The sequence below is a fragment of the Nomascus leucogenys genome, chromosome 21 (genome assembly GCF_006542625.1).
Source record: "Nomascus leucogenys isolate Asia chromosome 21, Asia_NLE_v1, whole genome shotgun sequence".
Lineage (NCBI taxonomy): Eukaryota > Metazoa > Chordata > Mammalia > Primates > Hylobatidae > Nomascus > Nomascus leucogenys.
Genome location: NC_044401.1, coordinates 28,759 through 51,626, shown reverse-complemented (window position 1 = coordinate 51,626; position 22,868 = coordinate 28,759). Strand labels below are relative to the sequence as shown.

The window sequence follows — 22,868 nt, the reverse complement described above, 5'->3', positions numbered from 1 at the left end:
CAGCAGGTTGTCAAGCTGACTACAACTGGTCCCCACAATCCAAAAGGCAGAGTTCATGCAATAAGACAGGAATATACATAGCCTTACTTGACCAAAAGGTTCAACTCTCTCAAAACCTGGAATAGCTCCGCAAGGTTTTGGAAGCAACATTTCAGTATACAATTCATGACTATCAACGGAGGTGTAATTTCTACTCAAGATAAATCTTGGAAAATGTAGCTAATGTACACTGTGAAGAACAAAGTTCCTATTAGCAATGTACTTTTGTAATTACATAAGAAAACAAGGATATTACAATTTAATAGAAAATAATTTATGAGGCCAGGCGCGGTGGCTCACGCCTGTAATCCCAGCACTTTGGGAGGCCGAGGCGGGTGGATCACGAGGTCAGGGGATCGAGACCATCCTGGCTAACACGGTGAAACCCCATCTCTACTAAAATACAAAAAAAAATAAAAAATTAGCTGGGCGTGGTGGCATGCGCCTGTAGTCCCAGTTACTCAGGAGGCTGAGGCAGGAGAATTGCTTGAACCCAAGAGGCAGAGGTTGCAGTGAGCCGAGATTACGCCACTGCACTCCAGCCTGGCCAACAGCGAGATTCTGTCTAAAATAATAATAATAATAATAATAATAATAATAATAATAATAATTGCTTGAACCCAAGAGGCAGAGGTTGCAGTGAGCCGAGATCATGCCACTGCACTCCAGCCTGGCCAACAGCGAGATTCTGTCTAAAATAATAATAATAATTATTATAATAATAATAATAATTCATGAGCCTGGGAGCAGGGGCTCATGCCAGTAATCCCAGCACTTTGAGAGGCCAACACAGGTGGATCACTTGAGGTCCGGAGTTTGAGACCACCCTGGACAACACGGTGAAACCCCACCTCTACTAAAAATACAAAAATTAGCCGGGCATGGTGCACATGCCTGTACTTCTAGCTACTTGGGAGGCTGAGGCAGGAGAATCACTTGAACTCAGAGGGTGGAGGTTGCAGTAAGCGAAGATCAAGATCACGCCACTGCACTCCAGCCTGAGCAACTGAACAAGACAAAGAAAGAGGAAAGAGAGAAAGAAAGAAAAGAAAGAAAGGAGAAAAATTAAAAAAAGAAAAGAATTCATGAGCACTGATGATTAATAAAAACCATTATGTTACAACATTAATATACCATAAAAGAAATGTCACACTCATATTCAAAATATATATTATCTTTATTTTTGTAAACTTTTATTCTAATATATATTACATGCACCTCTTATACTGGAGGGCAACTACCATTAATTAATTTAGGTATGCTGAGGAAATAAGCCTGTTCTACACATAAATCCACAGAGGATACATACTACAATTTGAATAGATTATATTTAATATCTAACATTGAGAAATCTAACTCTTACCTCAGTGTACTAAGTAGTTTACAAATATGAAAAAATAAAATTAAAAAAATTCTTACCTTGCTTAAACCTACTGCCAATATTAGCAGTTTTAGAAGATGTCAAACTTCTAATCTTTTCACAAGCCAGTGAGATGGAAAATTGCTTTTTGCACCGCCACTCCTTAATGAATGTTTGAAAAAGACTTTGATCACTTGCTACATCAATTATGGCCAAACTTTCTGAACTGCTTGAGGCTGGAGTTAACTGTAATCCATCCTGTGATAACTGAAGTGAAAAGCTTGTGTCACTAATAGAGCTGTTGTCTTTGAACCCATTTCTACTCTCTGGATTTAAATCGTGGTTTTTAATATCTGAAGGTGAGCCAAATAAATTACTTTCACCAGGTTGTAAAACATTATTAGTTTTCCAAAGGTTTACAGGTGTTTCAAGAATCCCTGGAAATGTCAGCTTAGAAGCAGATGTTGGAATGGGTGTAGGAGGAATGAGACCATTATCATCAACTATATCACTTTCTTTATGAGGTAAGAGGGATGAGGTTTCATCATGATTGGCATTGTTTTCTAGCATCTCAATCTTGCTTTTTACTTCATTATTAGAATAAAATGAAATTCCCTGCACTTGGTTTGTCTCCAAGTTTGAAATAACTTCTTGTTCTTCATTTAACTCTGTATTTTTTCCATTCAAACTAGACAAGTTTGTAGTCATTGATTTTAGCTTTTCATCTTCTAGAGGACTGGATACTTTATCTAAAATCCTTTGCAGTCCTGGACTTAGATCAAATGATGCCCCTGACCATATGAATGAATTATTTTGCCTGGACCTAGTTAATTTTGATTTTTCAGCCCTTTCATCTTGATCTCCTCCATCTTGATCACCTTGGTGGTGCTCATCAAGTACTGGATCACTTAGTTCTAATGCTCTAGGAGATACTACAGTATGATTCTTCTCTTGGACAGGAAATATATCCGCATTGTCCAAAGCTTCAACCATCTGAACAGAATCCATTTCTGAAAATATAATAGATTCATCATTGGAAAAAGTCAACTGCTGGCGGCTATCTTGATTCTCATTTACATTTGATTTTTTAATTAGGTCTTCTTGTTGTAGACACAGAGAATCACTAAAACGGTTTGTTACTTCTGAAGGAAGGGGTTCTTTCGTTTGCACATCAGGTAATTGTTCTTTTACCAGATAGTCATCACTGAAACTATCAAATAGTAAACTATCACTCATATTCAAACTTGTTTCAGGAACTGGAAGACATTCTCCTTCTAGACCAGTGGGAGTTCTCTTTTGAGGAATCAGAGGTATAACTGGTTTCACAGTTTCTTGTGTTTGATAACCTTGAAGAAAACTATTTAATTGAGAATCAGTAACAGAAAGTTCATTCTTTTTAAAACAAAGACCATTTTCCTCCAGTAGTATTGGATAATGGAAAATCGGGCTTTCTGGAGTCAGGATATCAACCCCATGTGAATCAGTGCTTTGTTTCATAGTACCTACAGTCTTAAGGTCCAAATGATCTATCTTAGTCGCTCCTAGAGGATGCTGTTCAGCAGGAAAAGGAATGTGACACTCCTTCTGAAAAGAGTTCATCGAGTTCTGTTGGACTAAACTCCTCTGCATTACCCCTGCTGCCAGGTTGGTGTCTTTCGCTCCTAGTTTGGCATTTTCAGTTGCCATCTGTTGTATTATTTTCTCTGACTGAGTATCCAGGTAGAAACTATCTTCAAAATCACAGAGGACTAAACCTAAGTCAGAAACATGACTATTTTTAGTTTTGTTTGTTGTATAAGTACCTGTTTTTTCTTGTAGTCTAGAAATATTTAGAAAATTCTCATGCTGGCCTCCTGATTTGCTAAATGCTCCAGTTGATGGAAGTACTTCACTGGGTATTGCAGTTCTGCTTATATCATCTCCTAATGCCTGAAAATGACTTGGTTTATTTTCCTCTGTATTAAACTTTATCCTTTCACAATTAATAGTAACATTTGAGTCTCTATTTATGTAACTACTGACTGCTTCACAGGGCATTTGTCTCTCTATTATATTTTTCTGTTTGGTAAAAGTGCTTGTCTGTTCATGAGATTGCTTTCGTGGGTACTGGTTAATTGGATGGGTGTTATGGTGTTTCACATAAACATTCTGGTTTTTTGAACCATTTTGTATCAGCACTGCATTTATTTTTTCTGCCTCAACAGCTACTCCTCTGCCCTTTTCACAAACCACACTAGTGGCCTGACAAGTCACATTTTTACTCTGAGATCCTGTGACAATAGGTTCCACAAAATTATCATTAGTTAGTGTTGTATTCCATGAACAATTTTGCTTTATTTGTAATGGGAATGAGGTTTTATTATCTTTTTCCTTACCACTCAAAGATACATTTTTAGCAAATGGCCTTGAATTTCTAAATTCCGTTTTCTTCTCATCTAAGGTAAATGGGTCTTCACAAAGACTAGGATTAGACAGAGTCTGTCCTTGTAAATGGATTCTACACGCTCCAGAGTCCTTCAGGGGGTTGCTGTCCCTAGATCGCTTTAGATGCTTTCTATGTTTCCAAGATAGAAAACTTCTGCTCATCTTTTCTGAGTTGAAATTCAAAGATGCCTTTTTTGTTTTCTGTGAAAAAGTCTGAACAACTTTCTTATTGCTTGTTTTCTCCTCATTCTGAGAGGCTCCTGGCTTCTCTTTATTTATATCCAAAGAGGCCCGTTTTCTTGCTCTGAAAATGGAACATCTCTGATGTTCTTGATTCCCATTCTGGAAATTACAATTAAAGGAACTTGTATGCTCTCTACTTTTATTTAAGTCTTGCACTATATTTGGTGAATGCTTAATATAAGAATCACTAAATATGGTGTTACTTTTGTTCTTTGATGATACTTTTTTATAAGAACTCTTAGTTTGGGATATAAATGTGTGTTCCTTTACTTCGCACTGACTATGAGTCAATGAGCATGTACTAGAATGTAACAGGGCACATGGATTCCATTGCACTCCCATTTCAACTAAGTCCTGCTGCAGAATCATTCTGGCTTCTTCCACTATAAGGGCTGCTGCTTCCCTTTCAGTTAAACCTTTTCTGCCAGTCACCCAGATAGTTCGCATATTCCGACGTTCTTCAACTGCTTCCTCTTCCTCATCCACTGCCTTCCGGACACTACACAAGGAGATGGGAAAAGACAGAAATGAATTCATTTATTCATAAGGCAAATATTTATTAAATATGCAATCTGAGCTGTTCTAGGAACTGAAAAAATAACAATGAAGAAGAGACAGAAATGTATCTGCTCTCATGGCACATTTTAGCTGGGGAATTCAGAAAATAAACAAAAGTTTAAAATGCATTCTATATTACCTGGTGATAAGAGTTGTATACAAAAATGAGGCACCAGAAAGGGGTGGGTGGTTCTGTAGTTTTTAAATGGCATAATAAAGGAAGGCTTTGCTAAGACAGATTATTTAAGTAGAAGCCTTTAAAAAAGTGAAAGCCATGAAACTTCCATTGAAAAACATCCAGCCTGGCGCGGTAGCTCATGCTCGTAATCCCAGCACTTTGGGAGACTGAGGAAGGCGAATCACTTGAGGCAAGGAGTTCGAGACCAGCCTGTCCAACATAGTGAAACACTGTCTCTACTAAAAATACAAAAAATCAGCCGGGCATGTTAGCGGGTACCTGTAATTCCAGCTGCTTGGGAGGCTGAGGCATGAGAATTGCTCGAACCCAGGAGGCGTTACAGTGAGACAAGATCACGCCACTGCACTCCAGCCAAGGAGACAGAGCAGGACCCTGTCTCATTAAAAAAATTTTTTAAAAGGCTGTGCGCAGTGGTTCATGCCTGTAATCCCATCACTTTGGGAGGCCAAGGTGGGTAGATCACCTGAGGTCAGGAGTTCAAGACCAGCCTGACCAATATGGTAAAACTCTTTCTCTACTAAAAACACAAAAATTGGCCGGGTGTGGTGGCATGTGCCTGTAGTCCCAGCTACTTGGGAGGCTAAGACAGGAGAATTGCTTGAACCCAGGAGGCAGAGGTTGCAGTGAGCCGAGATCACGCCATTGCACTCCAGAGTGACAGAGCGAGACTCTGTCACAAAAAAAAAAAAGACAAGAAAGAAAACATATCCTTCTGTACAATACACAATATAAACTCTGGGCAAAATATATGAAGGGACTAGAAAATGAATAAAAGAGTAAAAATTGGAGGGGGGTTGAGACTTGGAAGAAAGAAATGGCAGTGGGTGAATTTTCACTTTTTACCTGAAGGCAGGGCCCAGTCAGCACCCTGTAGGTTGGCTAAAAACTTAAATAAAAACCTGGAGTTCACTGATTGACAGAAGTCAGAAGAGAGTTAAGAGTAACTACATTAGTTGGAAATTTAAGGCAGTCTAGAACAGATAGCTAGAGACGAACAACTCATAATTCTTCATATAAACTCTGCCCAAATCTCTGACTGACCTCTAAACCATGCAAGTGTGGACAGATTTCAAGTGGCCACTTAAAAGTCTAAACCAGGGGTCCTCAACCCCCGAGATGCAGACCAGTACCAGTCCATGGCCTGTTAGGAACTGGGCCGCACAGCAGGAGGTGAGCTACGGGCAAGGGAGCACTGCTGCCTGAGCTCCGCCTCCTGTCAGATCAGCTGCAGCAAACCCTATTGTGAACTGTACATGCAAGGAATCTAGGTTGCATGCTCCTTATGAGAATCTAATTGTTTTGTTTCATCCTAAAACCAAACCATCTCCCCCACCCCCTACCCCCACCTCCACCCCCCGTCTGTGGAAAATTGTCTTCCATGGGCAAGAGATATGCAAGAGCAAAGAGGATAGTAAAATACTATACCCCATCCCTTCCCACACAGGTTAAGGTCTCAGAGCTGGGAGTCAGGTTTAAAGTGAGTGGGAGGGAAGAAACACTAACTGGAAATGAGATTGATGCTTCCATCTAGAACAAATTGTTTAATACCTGAAAATAAAACTGGTTGTTAGTACCTGAAAGTAACTAAATATCTATAGAATCTGCCTGAGATTTCGTGTAAGAGTGAGTTCAAAAAAACAGTGGTAGAAAAAACAATTAAGCTATTCCTTGATTTATATAGTGAGTCTAGCCCATTCAATAAATTGGTTATTCAGACATACACACAAAAAAATAATCAAGGAATCTTCTCACAAATTGTTTTGAGGGACACTAGCATTCCAAAGAACATTTCAGAGGAATATATTTTAAAATGCTCTTGCCTAAAGTGTAAGATGAGCCCAAGATATATAATGAAATCACATCAAAATTATCAAAATCCATCAAAGCAGATCAAAATCAAAATTCATCAAAGCAGAAAGCATTGATACCAAACTTTTGCTCAGTACTTTTTTTTTTTTTTTTGAGACACGATCTTACTCTGTCACCCAGGCTGGAGTTCAGTGGCACTATCAGGGCTCACTGCAGCCTCGACCTCCTGGGCTCAACCAACTCTCCAGCCTCACATCCCCAAGTAGCTGGGACTATAGGCACATGCCACCACGCCCAGCTATTTTTTTTTTTTTTAATTTTAGTATTGATGAGCTCTTGCTATGTTGCCCAGGCTAGTCTTGAACTCCTAAACTCAAACAATCAGCCTCAGCCTCCCAAAGTACTGGGATTACAGGCATGAGTCACTGTGCCCAGCCCCACTCAGATGTTCTAGTAGGAATGTTTTTAAGTCATGTATTATTTTTTAAATATACAAAATAAAAAGTAATCTGTGGCCGGGCGTGGTAGCTCACGCCTATAATCCCAGCACTTTGGGAGGCCAAGGCGGGTGGATTGCCCTGAGGTCAGGAGTTCAAGACCAGCCTGGCCAACATGGTGAAACCCCGTCTCTACTAAAAATACAAAAATTAGCTGGGCGTGGTGGTGGGTGCCTATAATCCCAGCTACTCGGGAGGCTGACGCAGGAGAATCACTTGAACCCAGGAGGAGGAGGTCGCAGTGAGCCAAGGTCGCACCATTGCACTCCAGCCTGGGTAACAAGAGTGAGACTTCATCTCAAAAAAAAAAAAGTAATCTGCAACGGGGAAAAAGTAGCCATATTTTCTTCCACTTACACCAAGTATATAATAAGATTATTTAAGAAAAAAATACTTTAATACATTATCTATTATTTTAAAATTGACATGATGTTTTTTTTTATTTAATAAGCCCATGTAGGTAAAGGTATTTTCTTACCTTTTGAAAGGCACAGCATTTTTCAGAATCACCTCCACCTCCACAATATTTGCTCTTGCAAGGTCTGCCACAGTATGAAAGCCAGAAGCATAGAGAACCCTGGCTCTCTGAGCATTCAGTAAGGATACCCGAACCAGGTCACACAGCTCCCTCTGGATGCCAAACGTAAGACGCTTCTGAAATTGGGAAAGTAGCAGTTCCATATTGTGCCAGCCCAGACGGTTGGAAAATACTGTAATCATCCCTAGAACATTCATAGAATATTTGTTGAATTCAATTTTTTTTACAGACGAATTCTCCATTTCGTTAGATGTATTTATATTTTCTTTTGTTTTATCCCTGCAAAATTGTAAGATTTAACAAGGCCCAAGATGTAAGTTAACAAGGGAGCAGATATATATTAAGAGCCTTAACTAATTGGACAATAAATGTGCTAAGTTTTATGAGATGACATTAAATGTCATCTTATTTATTCTTAATCCTCAAGTTAACACATGAAAACTGAGGCAGAGAACATAAACACAAAACAAAAAAGAAGCCCTCACCCTAATTCACTCCTCTCTCTCTCTCTCTTTCTTAAGCAAAAGAGAACTCTTAAAAACATGTAAAGGTCTCTCTCCTCCCGCCGCCCAAGATGCCAAAAGGAAAGAAGGCCAAGGGAAAGAAGGTGGCTCCGGCCCCTGCTGTCATGAAGAAGCAGGAGGTAAAAAAGTGGTGAATCCCCTGTTTGAGAAAAGGCCTAAGAATTTTGGCACTGGGCAGGACATCCAGCCCAAAAGAGACCTCACCCGCTTTGTGAAATGGCCCCGCTATATCAGGTTGCAGCGGCAGAGAGCCATCCTCTATAAGCGGCTGAAAGTGCCTCCTGTGATTAACCAGTTCACCTAGGCCCTGAACCGCCAAACAGCTACTCAGCTGCTTAAGCTGGCCCACAAGTAGAGACCAGAGACAAAGCAAGAGAAGAAGCAGAGGCTGTTGGCCTGGGCCGAGAAGAAAGCTGCTGGCAAAGGGGACGTCCCCACCAAGAGACCACCTGTCCTTCGAGCAGGAGTTAACACCGTCACCACCTTGGTGGAGAACAAGAAAGCTCAGCTGGTGGTGACTGCACACGATGTGGATCCCATCGAGCTAGTTGTCTTCTTGCCTGCCCTGTGTCGTAAAATGGGGGTCCCTTACTGCATTATCAAGGGGAAGGCAAGACTGGGACATCTAGTCCACAGGAAGACCTGCACCACTGTTGCCTTCACACAGGTGAACTCGGAAGACAAAGGCACTTTGGCTAAGCTGGTGGAAGCTATCAGGACCAATTACAACGACAGATACGATGAGATCCACCGTCACTGGGGCAGCAACGTCCTGGGTCCTAAGTCTGTGGCTCGTATCGCCATGCTCAAAAAGGCAAAGGCTAAAGAACTTGCCACTAAACTGGGTTAAATGTACACTGTTGAGTTTTCTGTATATAAAAATAATTAAAATAATACAAATTTTCAAAAAAAAAACATGTAAAGATGCTGGGCGCGGTGGCTCACGCCTGTAATCCCAGCACTTTGGAAGGCCAAGTCGAGCAGATCATCTGAGGTCAGGAGTTTGAGACCAGCCTGACCAACATGGAGAAACCCCATCTCTACTAAAAATATAAAATTAGCCAGGCATGGTGGCGCATGCCTGTAATCCCAGTTCCTCGGGAGGCTGAGGCAGGAGAACCGCTTGAACTCGGGAGGCGGGGGTTGCGGTGAGCCGAGATCACACCATTGCACTCCAGCCTGGGCAACAAGAGAGAAACTCCATATCAAAAAAAAAAAAGTAAGGGACTCTTTCCACCTAGAGGAAAACAAAAGTTGGTTTAAATATTCAATTGCTGAGAGAACTAGAAAGGGTGAAGTTCCCACCTGCATTTTCTCAAAGAAAGGTTGCTGAGCTCAATAGCTGCACTGTCTTGGAATAAAGAAACCAAAACAAGTGCCATGTCATGAAGACATTTGTTGAATTAAAATTTTGTTACACTTCCCTACAAGAACATAAACCCCTAGAGGCAGTCTTTCATCTTTGATACCAGTGAGTCTAAGAGTGAGTCCCTCCTGGCCGGGCACGGGTGGCTCACGCCTGTAATCCCAGCACTTTAGGAGGCCGAGGCAGGTGGATCACGAGGTCAGGAGACCGAGACCATCCTGGCTAACATGGTGGAACCACGTCTCCACTAGAAATACAAAAAAAAAAATTAGCCGGGCATGGTGCCGGGTGCCTGTAGTCCCAGCTACTCGGGAGGCTGAGGCAAGAGAATGGCATTAACCTGGGAGGCAGAGCTTTCAGTGAGCCGAGATGGCGCCACTGCACTCCGCCTGGGAGACAGAGCGAGACTCCGTCTCAAAAAAAAAAAAAAAAAAAAAGAGTGAGTCCCTCGCTTCTTACCACTATCTCTTCTCATCTTCCCCGCGGTACTCCCTCATAAGCACATATCTTCATGATGAAACCTATTATACATATAACACACCCTCTTGTAGCCCATAGTTTCCTTCTTAAGGGCTTGTAAGGATTCCTTAGTAAAATCAGACCCAGAATTTCTCGTTTGCTTAGGGTTTAATACATTAAGGCAGACCACTGGTTCCTTAGATCATTTTTATAACAGTCAGACAGGAGTTCAGAAATCCCTCTCCATCTTCCATCCTTCTCCTCAACAATATGTATTAATCAGTACCTTTTTTTTTTTTTTTTTTTTTTGAGACAGAGTCTCGCTCTGTCACCCAGGCTAGAGTGCAGTGGTGCAATCTCAGCTCACTGCAACCTTCGCCTTCCGGGTTCAAGCAATTCTCTGCCTCAGCCTCCCGAGTAGCTGGGATTACAAGCACCCACCACCACACCTGGCTAATTTTTTGTATTTTCAGTAGAGATGGGGTTTCACCATCTTGGCCAGGCTGGTCTTGAACTCCTGACCTCGTGATCCACCCGACTCGGCCTCCCAAAGTGCTGGGATTACAGGCATGAGACACTGCGCCCAGCAATCAGTACCTTAATGAGAAAGGGGAGACCACAGAGAACTTTGTTTCTGTTTTTTCTTGCAACAGGAAAAAGAAAAGGAAAACAGAAAGGAGGATAGTCAGCAGGTTGCTAAGGAATAGAGGCCAAGACATTCAGCTAGTTACCAATCCTCTGTAACATGGTACTGAGCCCTGAGGAGCCATTTGAATTTTCTGATGATGGCAAGAACTGTACAAAATTATAGCACTTTTAAAGAAGCCTACAATAAAATGGAATTTGAAAAAAAAGTAATCTTAACTCGACCTCAAATCACAATATTAAATAAATGTGAAACCCTTTGTTTAACTGACCTGCATAAACAGCAGCTGACTGTTGCAAAGATTGAATCTGTCCACGATTGCATCCATATTTCTGATTAATTTCCCTTAAGGGAACTTCACTGATTAAATCTAATAGCACAAGACTGGTGAAAAACCTGGGAATAAATCATCAAAAGCATGGTAAGAGATCCTTCACGTCTACTAGGAGACACAGTGTGTGCTGAAAAATGACTAAGAACTGGAAAGGCAACAGAGGGCTTATATAATACATTGTGGTGAGATTCTTAATAGAAAATAGGGTTACTGGACAAAGATTGAGATCAATGCTTGCAAAGCAAGTTTTGACATGCATTAGTACTATAGTAAAGAACTAATGTCTGTATAACAAAAAGTTGCCCATATTCAAAACTGCTGCTAATAAGAAATGAGACTTGGTTCAAGAAATGTGATGACACAAAAATTTAAAAGATAACTTGATGTACAGCTACATGTATATCATTACTCCAATAAAATGACAATATAAATATAGCATCCAATTTTGATTTGAAAGGCAATGGTAGCAAAAGTAATCCAAGTATATAAATCCTTATAAAATTTATACTTAACCATATTATAAATAATATACTAGAGACTTTTTAAGAAACATCATTTCATTATATTTCTTTTTTTTTTTGAGACAGAGTCTCACTCTGTTGCCCAGGCTGGAGTGCAGTGGCGCAATCTTGGCTCACTGCAACCTCCATCTCCTGGGTTCAAGCAATTCCCCCACCTCAGCCTCCCAAGTAGCTGGGATTACAGGTGCGCACCACCACAAATGGCTTTTTGTATTTTTAGTAGAGACAGGGTTTTACCACACTGGCCAGGCTGGTCTCGAACTCCTGACCTCAAGCAATCCGCCTACTTTGGCCTCCCAAAGTGCTGGGATTACAGGCGTGAGCCACTGCACCCAGCCAATTTCATTATATTTCAAAGAAGCTAACAGCCTGTACCAATTTTTCCACCTGAATCTTTTAATTAGCTCTTCTTGTCTATTGGTAATTAATCACTTTTAAGCATGATATAAAGCATAACCCCAGGTGAAGTCACAGTAAGTTGGTGGTTCTTCTGATCAACACCTTTTTTACAAAAGAGAGGTAATTAAATATTCTACTTTAAAAGATAAGATCTTTATATATAATGGCTGCTAAACTGTGAGCTGCAGAAAGAAACTAAAATACCAATAAATTTAGTAAATATAGAAAACTTGCCAGGCGTGGTGGCTCATGCCTGTAATTCCAGCACTTTGGGAGGCGGAGGTTGGCGGATCACCTGAGGTCAGGAGTTTGAGACCAGCCTGACCAACATGGAGAAACCCCATCTCTACTAAAAATATAAAATGAGCCAGGCGTGGTGGCACATGCCTGTAATCCCAGCTACTCAGGAGGCTGAGGCAGCAGAATCGCTTGAACCTGGGAGGCGGAGGTTGCGGTGAGCTGAGATCGTGCTATTGCACTCCAGCCTGGGCAACAAGAACAAAACTCCATTTCAAAATAAAAAAAAAAAGAAAAGAAAGAAAAGAAAACTGAAAAATCTTATACTCCGCCAAAATTTTGATTTTATTGACAATGAAAGTGACTGCAATAAACTGGGCATCTACTACATGCAAGACACTGTTAAATACCGGAAAGCCCAGAGACCTTGACGTTTACCTTTTATGGATGGCCATTTGTCGATGCTGCCTCTCAGTTCTGGCTACTACTTTTCCTTTCACACAACGGGCCAAGAACCCCTCTTCAACTCCCACTAGCTCTGCCACCCTTTTCATTGAAGTTGGCAACTTCTCCCATAAACAGAAAAATCGATACCAATCAATAGTAGTCCAATCCTCAAACATAGGTGTAACCTAAAAGGAAGAAGTATTATTCATTAACTAAAACTATTATATTACAAAAAACCATTATACACAACCTTCATATTAAAGACAAAGGCCAGGCATGATGGTATGCCCCTGTAGTCTTAGCTACTCAGAAGGCTGAGATGGACAGATCGCTTGAACCCAAAAGTTTGAGGCCACAGTGAGCTATGACTGTGCCACTGCACTCTAGCTCAACTGACCAGGTGAGACTCTGTCTTTAAAAAAATGAAATAAAATAAAATAAATAAAATGGCCGGCTGTGGTGGTTCATGCCTGTAATCCCAATGCTGTAGGAGGCCAAGGCAGGAGGATCGCTTGAGCCCAGGAGTTTGAGGCTGCAGTAAGCTATGACTGTGCCACCGCACTCCAGCCTGGGCAACAGAGCAAGACTCCATCTCAAAAAAAATTACAATAAAATAAAATTACTTAAAATAACAAGACAAAGGCCTCAGGATTTACAAAAATGTCTAACTGTGACAATACCTCATTCATATGGAAACATCATTTATTCACAAACAATGCACTGCCAGGACAAATGGAAAGAGATCACTAAGCATACAAACTGGATTTTATAGAACCCAAGTCTTTTTTTTTTTTTTTTTTTTTGAGACAAGGTCTTGTTCTATCATCCAGGCTGGGGTCCAGTTCACGGCAGCTTCGACCTCCTGTGCTCAAGCAATCTTCCCACCTCAGCCTCCCAAGTAGCTGGGGCTACAGGGTGAGTGCCACCACATCTGCCTAATTTTTTAATTTTTTTGGTGAAACTGGGTTTTATTCTGTTGCCCAGGTTGGTCTCAGACTCCTGGCCTCAAGCAATTCTCCTGCCTCAGACTCTCAAAATGCTGGGATTACAGGCATCAGCCACTGCGCCTGGCCAGAACCTAAGTTTTTAATTATAGACACTTCTAATATCAATATTCTAACTGTAGGTACAATCTTAAGTATTCTGAGTAATTGTCAAGAAAGAATCAATAACATAGAGGAGATAAGGGAAGAAAGAATCAATATTCAGAGTTGATATATTACCCAAAATGTCAAGATTCAACAAAAATTATGAAACATATAAGAAATAGGAAAGTATGTCTCAAACACAGGGGGAAAAGCAGGCAAAAGTAATAAAAAGAAATACCTTTGAGAGGGTCCAGCTATTGAAATAAGACTTCAAAGCAAATATTATAAATATGGTAAAAACAAAAACAAAAACCATGCTTGAAGTAAAAGGCATGATGCCAATGTCTCATTAAGTAGAGAATACAATAAAGAGAAAATTATTTTTAAAAGAACCAAATGAAAATTCTGGAGTTAAAAGTACAATAACTGGCCAGGCATAGTGGCTCATGCCTATAAACCCAGCACTTTGGGAGGCTGAGAGGGGAGGACCACTTGAGCTCAGGAGTTCGAGATCAGCATGGGCAACATGGTGAAACACTGTCTCTACAAAAAAATACAAAAATTAGCCAGGGATGATGGCACATGCCTGTGGTCCCAGCTACTTGGTAGGCTGAGGTGGGAAGACTGCTTGAGCCCAGAAGGTCAAGGCTGCAGCGAGCCGTAATTGTGCCACTGTACTCTTGTTTGGGCAACAGAGCAAGAACCTGTCTCAAAAAAAAAAAAAAAAAAAAAGTGCGGTAACTAAAATGGGGTTTATTATGTTGCCCAGGTTGGTCTTGAACTCAAATAACACTCCTGCCTTGGCCTTGGCCTTCCAAAGTGCTAGGATTAAAGGCTTGAGCCACAAAACCTGGACCTAAAATGGATAATTTACTAGAGAGATCAACAGTATATCCAAGCTGGCATAAGAAAGAATCAGCAAACATGAATAGCTTAATACAGACCATGCAATCTGAAAGAGGGAGAGGAGAAAGCAGAAAAAATGAACAGAGCATTAAAGGAATATGGGAAACATTAACTGTACCAACATATGCATGAGTACCAGGAGAAGATAGAAAGGAAAAGGAAAATCATCTGAAGAAATTATGGCTAAAAGTATTCCAAATTTGATGGACATTAACCTACATATCCAAGAAACTCAGAGGACTCCAAGCAGGATACATACAAAGACATCCACACAAAGACGCCTCACAGTCAAAACATTAAAACTGAAGAAAAAGGCCGGGCGCGGTGGCTCACGCTTGTAATCCCAGCACTTTGGGAGGCCGAGGCGGGCGGATCACGAGGTCAGGAGATCGAGACCACGGTGACAGACCACGGTGAAACCCCGTCTCTACTAAAAATACAAAAAAATTAGCCGGGCGTGGTGGCGGGCGCCTGTAGTCCCAGCTACTCGGAGAGGCTGAGGCAGGAGAATGGCGTGAACCCGGGAGGCGGAGCTTGCAGTGAGCCGAGATTGCACCACTGCACTCCAGCCTGGGCGACAGAGCAAGACTCCATCTCAAAAAAAAAAAAAAAAAAAAAACTGAAGAAAAAAAATCTTGAAAACAGCAAGAAAAAGTCATCATATGTAAGAGAAACCTGATAAGATTAAAAGCTAACTTCTCACCAGAAACAAGAAGGCCAAAAAATGCAGTGAGATGACATATTCAAACTGCTCAAAGAAAAAAAAATCTGTCAACTAAACATTGTTTTTTCTTTTGAAACAGGGTCTGGCTCTGTCACCCTGGCTGGAGAGCGGTAGCACGATCTCAGCTCACTGCAACCTCCATCTCCTGGGGGGAAGCCATCCTCCCACCTCAGCCTCCCAGGTAGCTGGAACTACAGATGCATACCACCACACATGGCTAATTTTGTATTTTTCTGGTAAAGATGGAGTTTCACCATGTTGCTGGTCTCAAACTTCTGGGCTCAAGCCATCCACCTGCCTCAGCCTCCCAAAGTGCTGGGATTACAGGCATGAGCTACCATGCCCAGCCTCAACTAAGAATATTATATAAAGGAGAGTTATTTTTCAAAAATAACACAAACATTTCCAGATAAACAAAACCTGAGAAAATTTTGCTAGCAAATCCATTTTATAAGAAATGCTAGCCAGGCGCAGAGGCTCAGGCTGGGGGGGCGGGGGGGGGGGGTTGGATCACTTGAGGTCAGGAGTTCGAGACAACCCTGGTCAACAACATGGCGAAACCCTGTCTCTACTAAAAATACAAAAAAAATTTTAGCCAGGAGTAGTGGCGCATGCCTGTAATCCCAGGGACTCAGGAGGCTGAGGCATGAGAATTGCTTGAACCTGGGAGATGGAGGTTGCAGTGAGCAGAGACTGCACCACTGCACTCCAGCCTGGGCAACAGAATGAGACTCTGTCTCCAAAAAAAAAAAAAAAAAGAAAAAAAAGAAACAAAGAAATACTAAAGAAAGCTCTTCAGGTTGAAAGAAACTCACCCAAAACCATATTTCAATTCCAAACAAAAAAAGAGAGTCAACAAAGGAAATTATGTGGGTACATATTTTATACTGTTGGTGGGACTGTAAACTAGTTCAACCATTGTGGAAGTCCGTGTGGCGATTCCTCAGGGATCTAGAACTAGAAATACCATTTGACCCAGCCATCCCATTACTGGGTATATACCCAAAGGACTATAAATCATGCTGCTATAAAGACACATGCACACGTATGTTTACTGCGGCACTACTCACAATAGCAAAGACTTGGAACCAACCCAATGTCCAACAACTATAGACTGGATTAAGAAAATGTGGCACATAGGCCGGGCACGGTGGCTCACGCTTGTAATCCCAGCACTTTGGGAGGCCGAGGTGGGCGGATCACGAGGTCAGGAGATCGAGACCATGGTGAAACCCCGTCTCTACTAAAAAATACAAAAAATTAGCCGGGCGTGGTGGCGGGCGCCTGTAGTCCCAGCTACTCAGAGAGGCTGAGGCAGGAGAATGGCGTGAACCCAGGAGGCAGAGCTTGCAGTGAGCCGAGATTGAGCCACTGCACTCCAGCCTGGGTGAAAAAGTGAGACTCCGTCTCAAAAAAAAAAAAAAAAAAAAAAAAAATGTGGCACATATACACCATGGAATACTATGCAGCCATAAAAAATGATGAGTTCATGTTCTTTGTAGGGACATGGATGAAACTGGAAATCATCATTCTCAGTAAACTATCGCAAGGACAAAAAACCAAACACCACATGTTCTCACTCATAGGTGGGAATTGAACAACGAGAACACATGGACATAGGAAGGGGAACATCACACTCTGGGGACTGTTGTAGGGTGGGGGAGGGGGGAGGGACAGCATTAGGAGATATACCTAATGCTAAATGACGAGTTAATGGGTGCAGGAAATCAACATAGCACATGGATACATATGTAACAAACCTGCACATTGTGCACATGTACCCTAAAACTTAAAGTATAATAATAATAAAAAAATTTTTTAATATTGAAATCATAAATATCAGATTAAACTCTTACATAAATAAAGTATTTGTAAATGTAAAAAAAAAAGTATCATTACATACTTCTCTTTTCTTCTCCTGACTGATTTAAAAGGCAACTTATAAAACAATATGCATATAATTGTACTATATTGGGTTTGTTTGTTTGTTTGAGACAGGGTCTCACTCAGTTGCCCAGGCTGGACACAATCTCAGCTCACTGCAACCTCTACCTCCCAGGTTCAAGTGATTCTTGTGCCTCAGCCTCCTGAGTAGCTAGAATTACAGGTATGCACCACCACACCCAGCTCATTTTTGTATATTTAGTAAAGATGGGGCCTCACCATGATAACCAGGCTGGTCTCAAACTCCTGACCTCAAGTGGTCCACCCGCCTCAGCCTACCAAAGTGCTGAGATTACAGGCATGAGCCACTACAACCTGCCAATATGCATATAATTGTACTGTTGGGCCCATAACATATAAAACTCACAATATATTTGACAGTATCAGCCCACAGGAGGCAGGCAGAAGCAAAGCTGTACTGGACTAAGGAAATGACAAGAGATGGTGTCCCAAATCCATAGAAATAAATGAAGAAAAAACCACAATCATAAATGTTAATGAAGAAAACTCTGTAAACATATATTTGCTCTCCTTTCTTCTCTCAGCTTCTCTAAAAACATTAAATTACATAAAATACTAAGTATAACAACATACTGTTAGGTTTGCAACACATAATGATGTAATAAGTATAACAATGGCACAAAAGAGGAATCAAAATAGAGTTATTTAAGAATCTTCTTTATTTCACTACAATTAAGTTAGTATAAATTTTAAGCTGTACCTGATAATCCCTTGAGTAACCACTAAAAAAAAAAAATGGCAAAAAATATAGAGAAAAATGTACAAAATTAAAATGTCATAGTGTTTTGTGCTGCATAATGACATTTTGGTCAATGACAAACTGCATATATGACAGTAGTCCCATAAGATTATAATGGAGCTGAAAAATTAATATTGCCTAGTGACATCATAGTCATCAAACATCTAGCGTGTTGCATTACCTTTTCTATGTTTAGAAATGTCTAGACACACAAATACTTACCATTGTATTACAACTGCCTACAGTATTCAGTAGAGTAACATGCCAAACAAGTTTGTAGCCTAGAAGCAGTAAGGTTATACCATATATCCTAGGTGTGTAGCAGGCTATACCATCTAAATTTGTGTAAGCACACTCTGTAATATTCACACAACAATGAAATTGCCTAAAGATGCAACTCTCAGAATGTATCACTGTCCTTAAGCAATAATAACTATACTAGAAAATATTCCCTTCATTCAAAAAAGAGCAGTAAAAGAGGTACAGGGGAACAAATTCCCTGAGAATACCGACTGTAGTTGAAAACTTCAATACCCGACTTTCAACAATGAATAGAACTACTAAGAAAATCAAAACGAAATAGAAGACTAAAATAACACTCTAAGTCAATTAGACCTAAGAGACATCTATAGAACTCCACCAAACCATAGCAAAATGTATAGTTGTCTCTTGTTATCTATGGGGGATTGGTTCCAGGACCTCCTGCAGATAACAAAATCTGTGGATGCTCAAGTCTCTGATATAAAATGATAGTGTCCGTATATAACCTATGAACCCCGGCCGCCCCGTCTGGGAAGTGAGGAGCACCTCTGCCCGGCCGCCCCGTCTGGGAAGTGAGGAGCGCCTCTGCCCGGCCGCCCCGTCTGGGAAGTGAGGAGCGCCTCTGCCCGGCCGCCCCGCCTGGGAAGTGAGGAGCGCCTCTGCCCGGCCGCCCCGTCTGGGAAGTGAGGAGCGCCTCTGCCCGGCCGCCCCGTCTGGGAAGTGAGGAGCGCCTCTGCCCGGCCGCCCTGTCTGGGAAGTGGGGAGCGCCTCTGCCCGGCTGCCCCGTCTGGGAGGTCTACCACAGAGGCCAGACGCAATGTGGGGGCTGGACGTGGTGGCTCATGCCTGTAGTCCCAGCACTCTGGGAGGCTGAGGAGGGTTGATCACTTGAGGCTAGGAGTTCGAGACCAGCCTGGCCAACATGGCAAAACATATGAAAAATATAACAGACAGACCAACCAACCAACCCAGCAACAACAAAACAGGTCTACCCTGGAGTCATACTCTACCTTTTTGTATTTTCCTCCCTTTCTGATCCTTTGCCCCACTTTCTTTTTCTTCCTCTTCCTTCTCCTTCTTCTTTGTCAAATAGAGGATTGAGTTATTATCATTGATCCATACAAAATCCCTCTCTCATTTATTTTCTTTAATTCCTACCCCCCATTTCTATTCCCCGTCTTCCCATGTGCAACCTTCCTAATATGTTTGATATGCATCTTTTTGTTTGTATGTATTTTTAGAAAATGTTTGTTTTGTGTGCAAAGAAAATTTATCATAAGACTTTGGGAAATAAGTAAAATGTGCCATAACTCATTTTCTATACAACTAAAAAACTAAGTTACTGACAATATTCTCTAACTGGCCTGGAAAAAGAACAATACTCTATCAAACATAATTTCTTTTCCTGACAATCAAAATTAAAATAAACAGAAAACGAAGGGAAAAAAAAAAAAAAACCTATGCACATCCTGCCATATACAGAGTAATCATCTAGCGTAATTATAATACCTAATACCACATAAATACTATGTAAATAGCTGATATACTGTATTGTTTAGGGAATAATCACAAAATAAACTGTAAGTTCAGTACAGAAAAAATCTTTTTTGAGATGGAGTCTCACTCTGTCATCCAGGCTGGAGTGCAGTGGCGCAATCTCGGCTCACTGCAACCTCTGCCTCCCAGGTTCAAGTGATTCTTCTGCCTCAGCCTCCTGAGTAGCTGGGATTACAGGCGAGTGCCACCACGCCCAGCTAATTTTTGTATTTTGTAATTTTGTATTTTTAGTACAGACAGGGTTTCACCATGTTGGCCAGGCTGGTCTCGAATTCCTGACCTCAGATGATCCGCTGAAAGAAAGAATGAAAACAAAACTGAAAAATATTTAGCTGGACTGATCAAGAAATGATGCAGGAAGATTCAAATTACTAAAATCAGGAATGAAAGAGGAACCACCCCCACCATCCTTACATAAATAAAAAGGATTATAAGAGAATACTATGAACAACTAAATGCCAACAAATTAGATAATCTACGTGGACTATTTTCTGGAAATACACAAACTACCAAAACCAACTGAAGAAAAAATTGAAACTCTGAATAGTTATAAAAAGAAAAAAGATTAAATTCATCATCAAAACACTTACTCCAAAGTAAAGCCGAGGCCCAGGTGGCTTGACTGGTGAAATCTACTAAACATTTAAATAACAATTAATAGCAATCTTTAACAAATTCTTCAAAAAAAACAGAAGAGGAAGAAATGTATCCTAACTCATACTGTGCAGTTAGTATTACTCCAAAACCACACAAAGAAACACCACGAGAAAACAGAACTATAGGTCAATCTATCTTATGACAAAAATACTAGCAAACCAAATAAAACACTAGCAATAAAATAGTAGCAAACCAAATCCAGCAACATAAAAAGGATTATACAACCTAACCAAGTCAGATACTCCCTTTTGGAATGGAAGTATTTAACCAATGCCTGTAGCCCCGTTGCATCTTGGGAGTAACTAACTTAGTTTTTTTATTTCACAGGCTCATTGGTGGAAAGCACTAGCCTTCTCTCAGATGAGACTTTGGACTTTTGAGTTAAGGATGCAATGAGTTAAGACTTCGGGGGACTGTTGGGAAGGGATGATTGTATTTTGGAATGTAAGAAGGTCATGAGATTTAGGGGCCCAAGTGTAGATTTATATAGTATAGATATGTGTCCCCACCGAATTTCATGTTGAAATGTAGTCTCCAATGCTGGAGATAGCGCCTGGTGGCAGGTGATTGGATCATGAAGACCGTTTGTTATGGTTTAACACCACCCCCCTTGGTGCTGTCGTTGCAATAGTGAGTTTTCGTGAGATCTGGTTGTTTAAAAGTGAGTGGCACCTCCCGCCTCTCTCTCACACTCTTCCTCTTGCTCTGGCCGCATAAGATGTGCCTGCTTCCCCTTCACTTTCTGTCATGATTGGAAGCTTTCTGAGGCCTCCCCAGAAGCAGAAGCCACTGTGCTTCCTGTACAGCCTGCAGAATCATGAGCCAATTAAACCTCTTTTCCTTATAAATATCCCAGTCTCCATAATTTCTTTATAGCAATATGAGAATAGACTAATACAGTAAGCCAAAAAGAATAGCTATGAACACTGAAAAAGCAGAGCAATGAAGGGAAACTTGCCCCACCAGAAAGTTTTTTTTGTTTGTTTGTTTTTATTATTGTACTTGTTTTAATTAAAACAGAGGCACTGGCACAAAAATCAGTCAAACTGGTCTTTTGTCAGACTAACAAGTGAAACAGGAATATACACAATGACAAATGGAATTAGAAATGTGCCCAAATACAAATGGAAATACAGAAGATAAAAGTTGCTATCTTGAGTCATTGTGTAAATGAATTTTTTAATAAATGATGCTGAGATTACAGATAGCCATTATGAAAAAAACATGAAACTGAAGAACCATGTACTAGAATACACTCCAAATGAAGCAGAGCTCAAAATAGGGGCAGGCCAGGCACAGTGGCTCATGCCTGTAATCCCAGCACTTTGGGAGGCCAAGGCAGGTGGATCACCTGAGGTTGGAAGTTCAAGACCAGCCTGACCAACATGGAGAAACCCCATCTCTACTAAAAAAAAAAAAAAAAAAAACAAAATTAGCCAGGCGTGATGGCGCATGTCTGTAATCCCAGCTACTCAGGAGGCTGAGGCAGGAGAATCGCTTGAACCCAGGAGGCGGAGGTTGCAGTGAGCCGAGATTGCACCATTGCACTCCAGCCTGGGCGACGAGAGCGAAACTCCATCTAAAAAAAAAAAAAAAAAAAAAATAGGGGGATCACAACTATACAATTACTTGAAGAAAATGTGGGTGAATTCCTTAATAATCTCAGAGCAAAAAAAATTTCTCACTAATTCAAAAGTTCATAAATTCAACTACTAGACAAAACATACAATAAGCAAAGTCAAAAGACAAGTGAAAAACCAATAGGAAAATCCTTCTACTTATACCACAAAGCACCAATCTCCCTAATATATAAAAAAAAACCTTTAAAACTAAAAACAAAAACAAAAATAAAAAAACACACACACAACAGAACAATGAGCAAAAGACATGGACAATTCACTGGGGAGGGGGGTGGGGAGCCCTGTACCCATTAGCAATCACTCCCTATTTTCATCCAACTTCCTCACATTCCCCCAGCCCTGGGTAACTACTAATGCACTAAATGTACTTTTTGTTTCTATAGACTGCCATTCTGGACATTTTATATAAATGGGGAAAATGTTCAAATTTACTCATAATGTAAAAAAATGTAAACTAAAACTACACTCAAAAATACAAAAGTTTGACCATATACTCTCTACTTGTGAAGCTGTGAAAAAACAACTATTCTAATATATCACTGGTAAAACAGGAAAATGATACAAACTCTACAAAGGTCAACTTTGCAAAACCAAAATCACTTATGGTTTTACATTTCACTTCCAGGAGTCTTTCCTAAAGATACACCTCCATAAAAATTAAACACTGTGTGTACCACGTTATTTACTGCAGCATAATTTGCCACAACAAAATATTGAAAATGATCCAAATG

At 40.8% G+C, this 22,868-nt stretch overlaps 1 protein-coding gene and 1 pseudogene across 2 annotated transcripts in view; one reads left to right on the top strand and one right to left on the bottom strand.

Annotated features, from left to right (window-relative positions):
* The window catches only part of POLQ (DNA polymerase theta), a 93,099-nt gene that overhangs the window by 55,627 nt on the left and 14,604 nt on the right, over positions 1–22,868 (bottom strand). Inside the window, 4 exon segments of the mRNA XM_030802183.1 lie at positions 1,459–4,565; positions 7,608–7,851; positions 10,934–11,058; positions 12,592–12,785. Coding sequence (XP_030658043.1) covers positions 1,459–4,565; positions 7,608–7,851; positions 10,934–11,058; positions 12,592–12,785 — 3,670 coding nt within the window.
* LOC100580696 lies at positions 8,211–9,041 on the top strand (annotated as a pseudogene). Its single transcript, XR_179987.3, has one exon. The product of XR_179987.3 is annotated as a 60S ribosomal protein L7a pseudogene (transcript).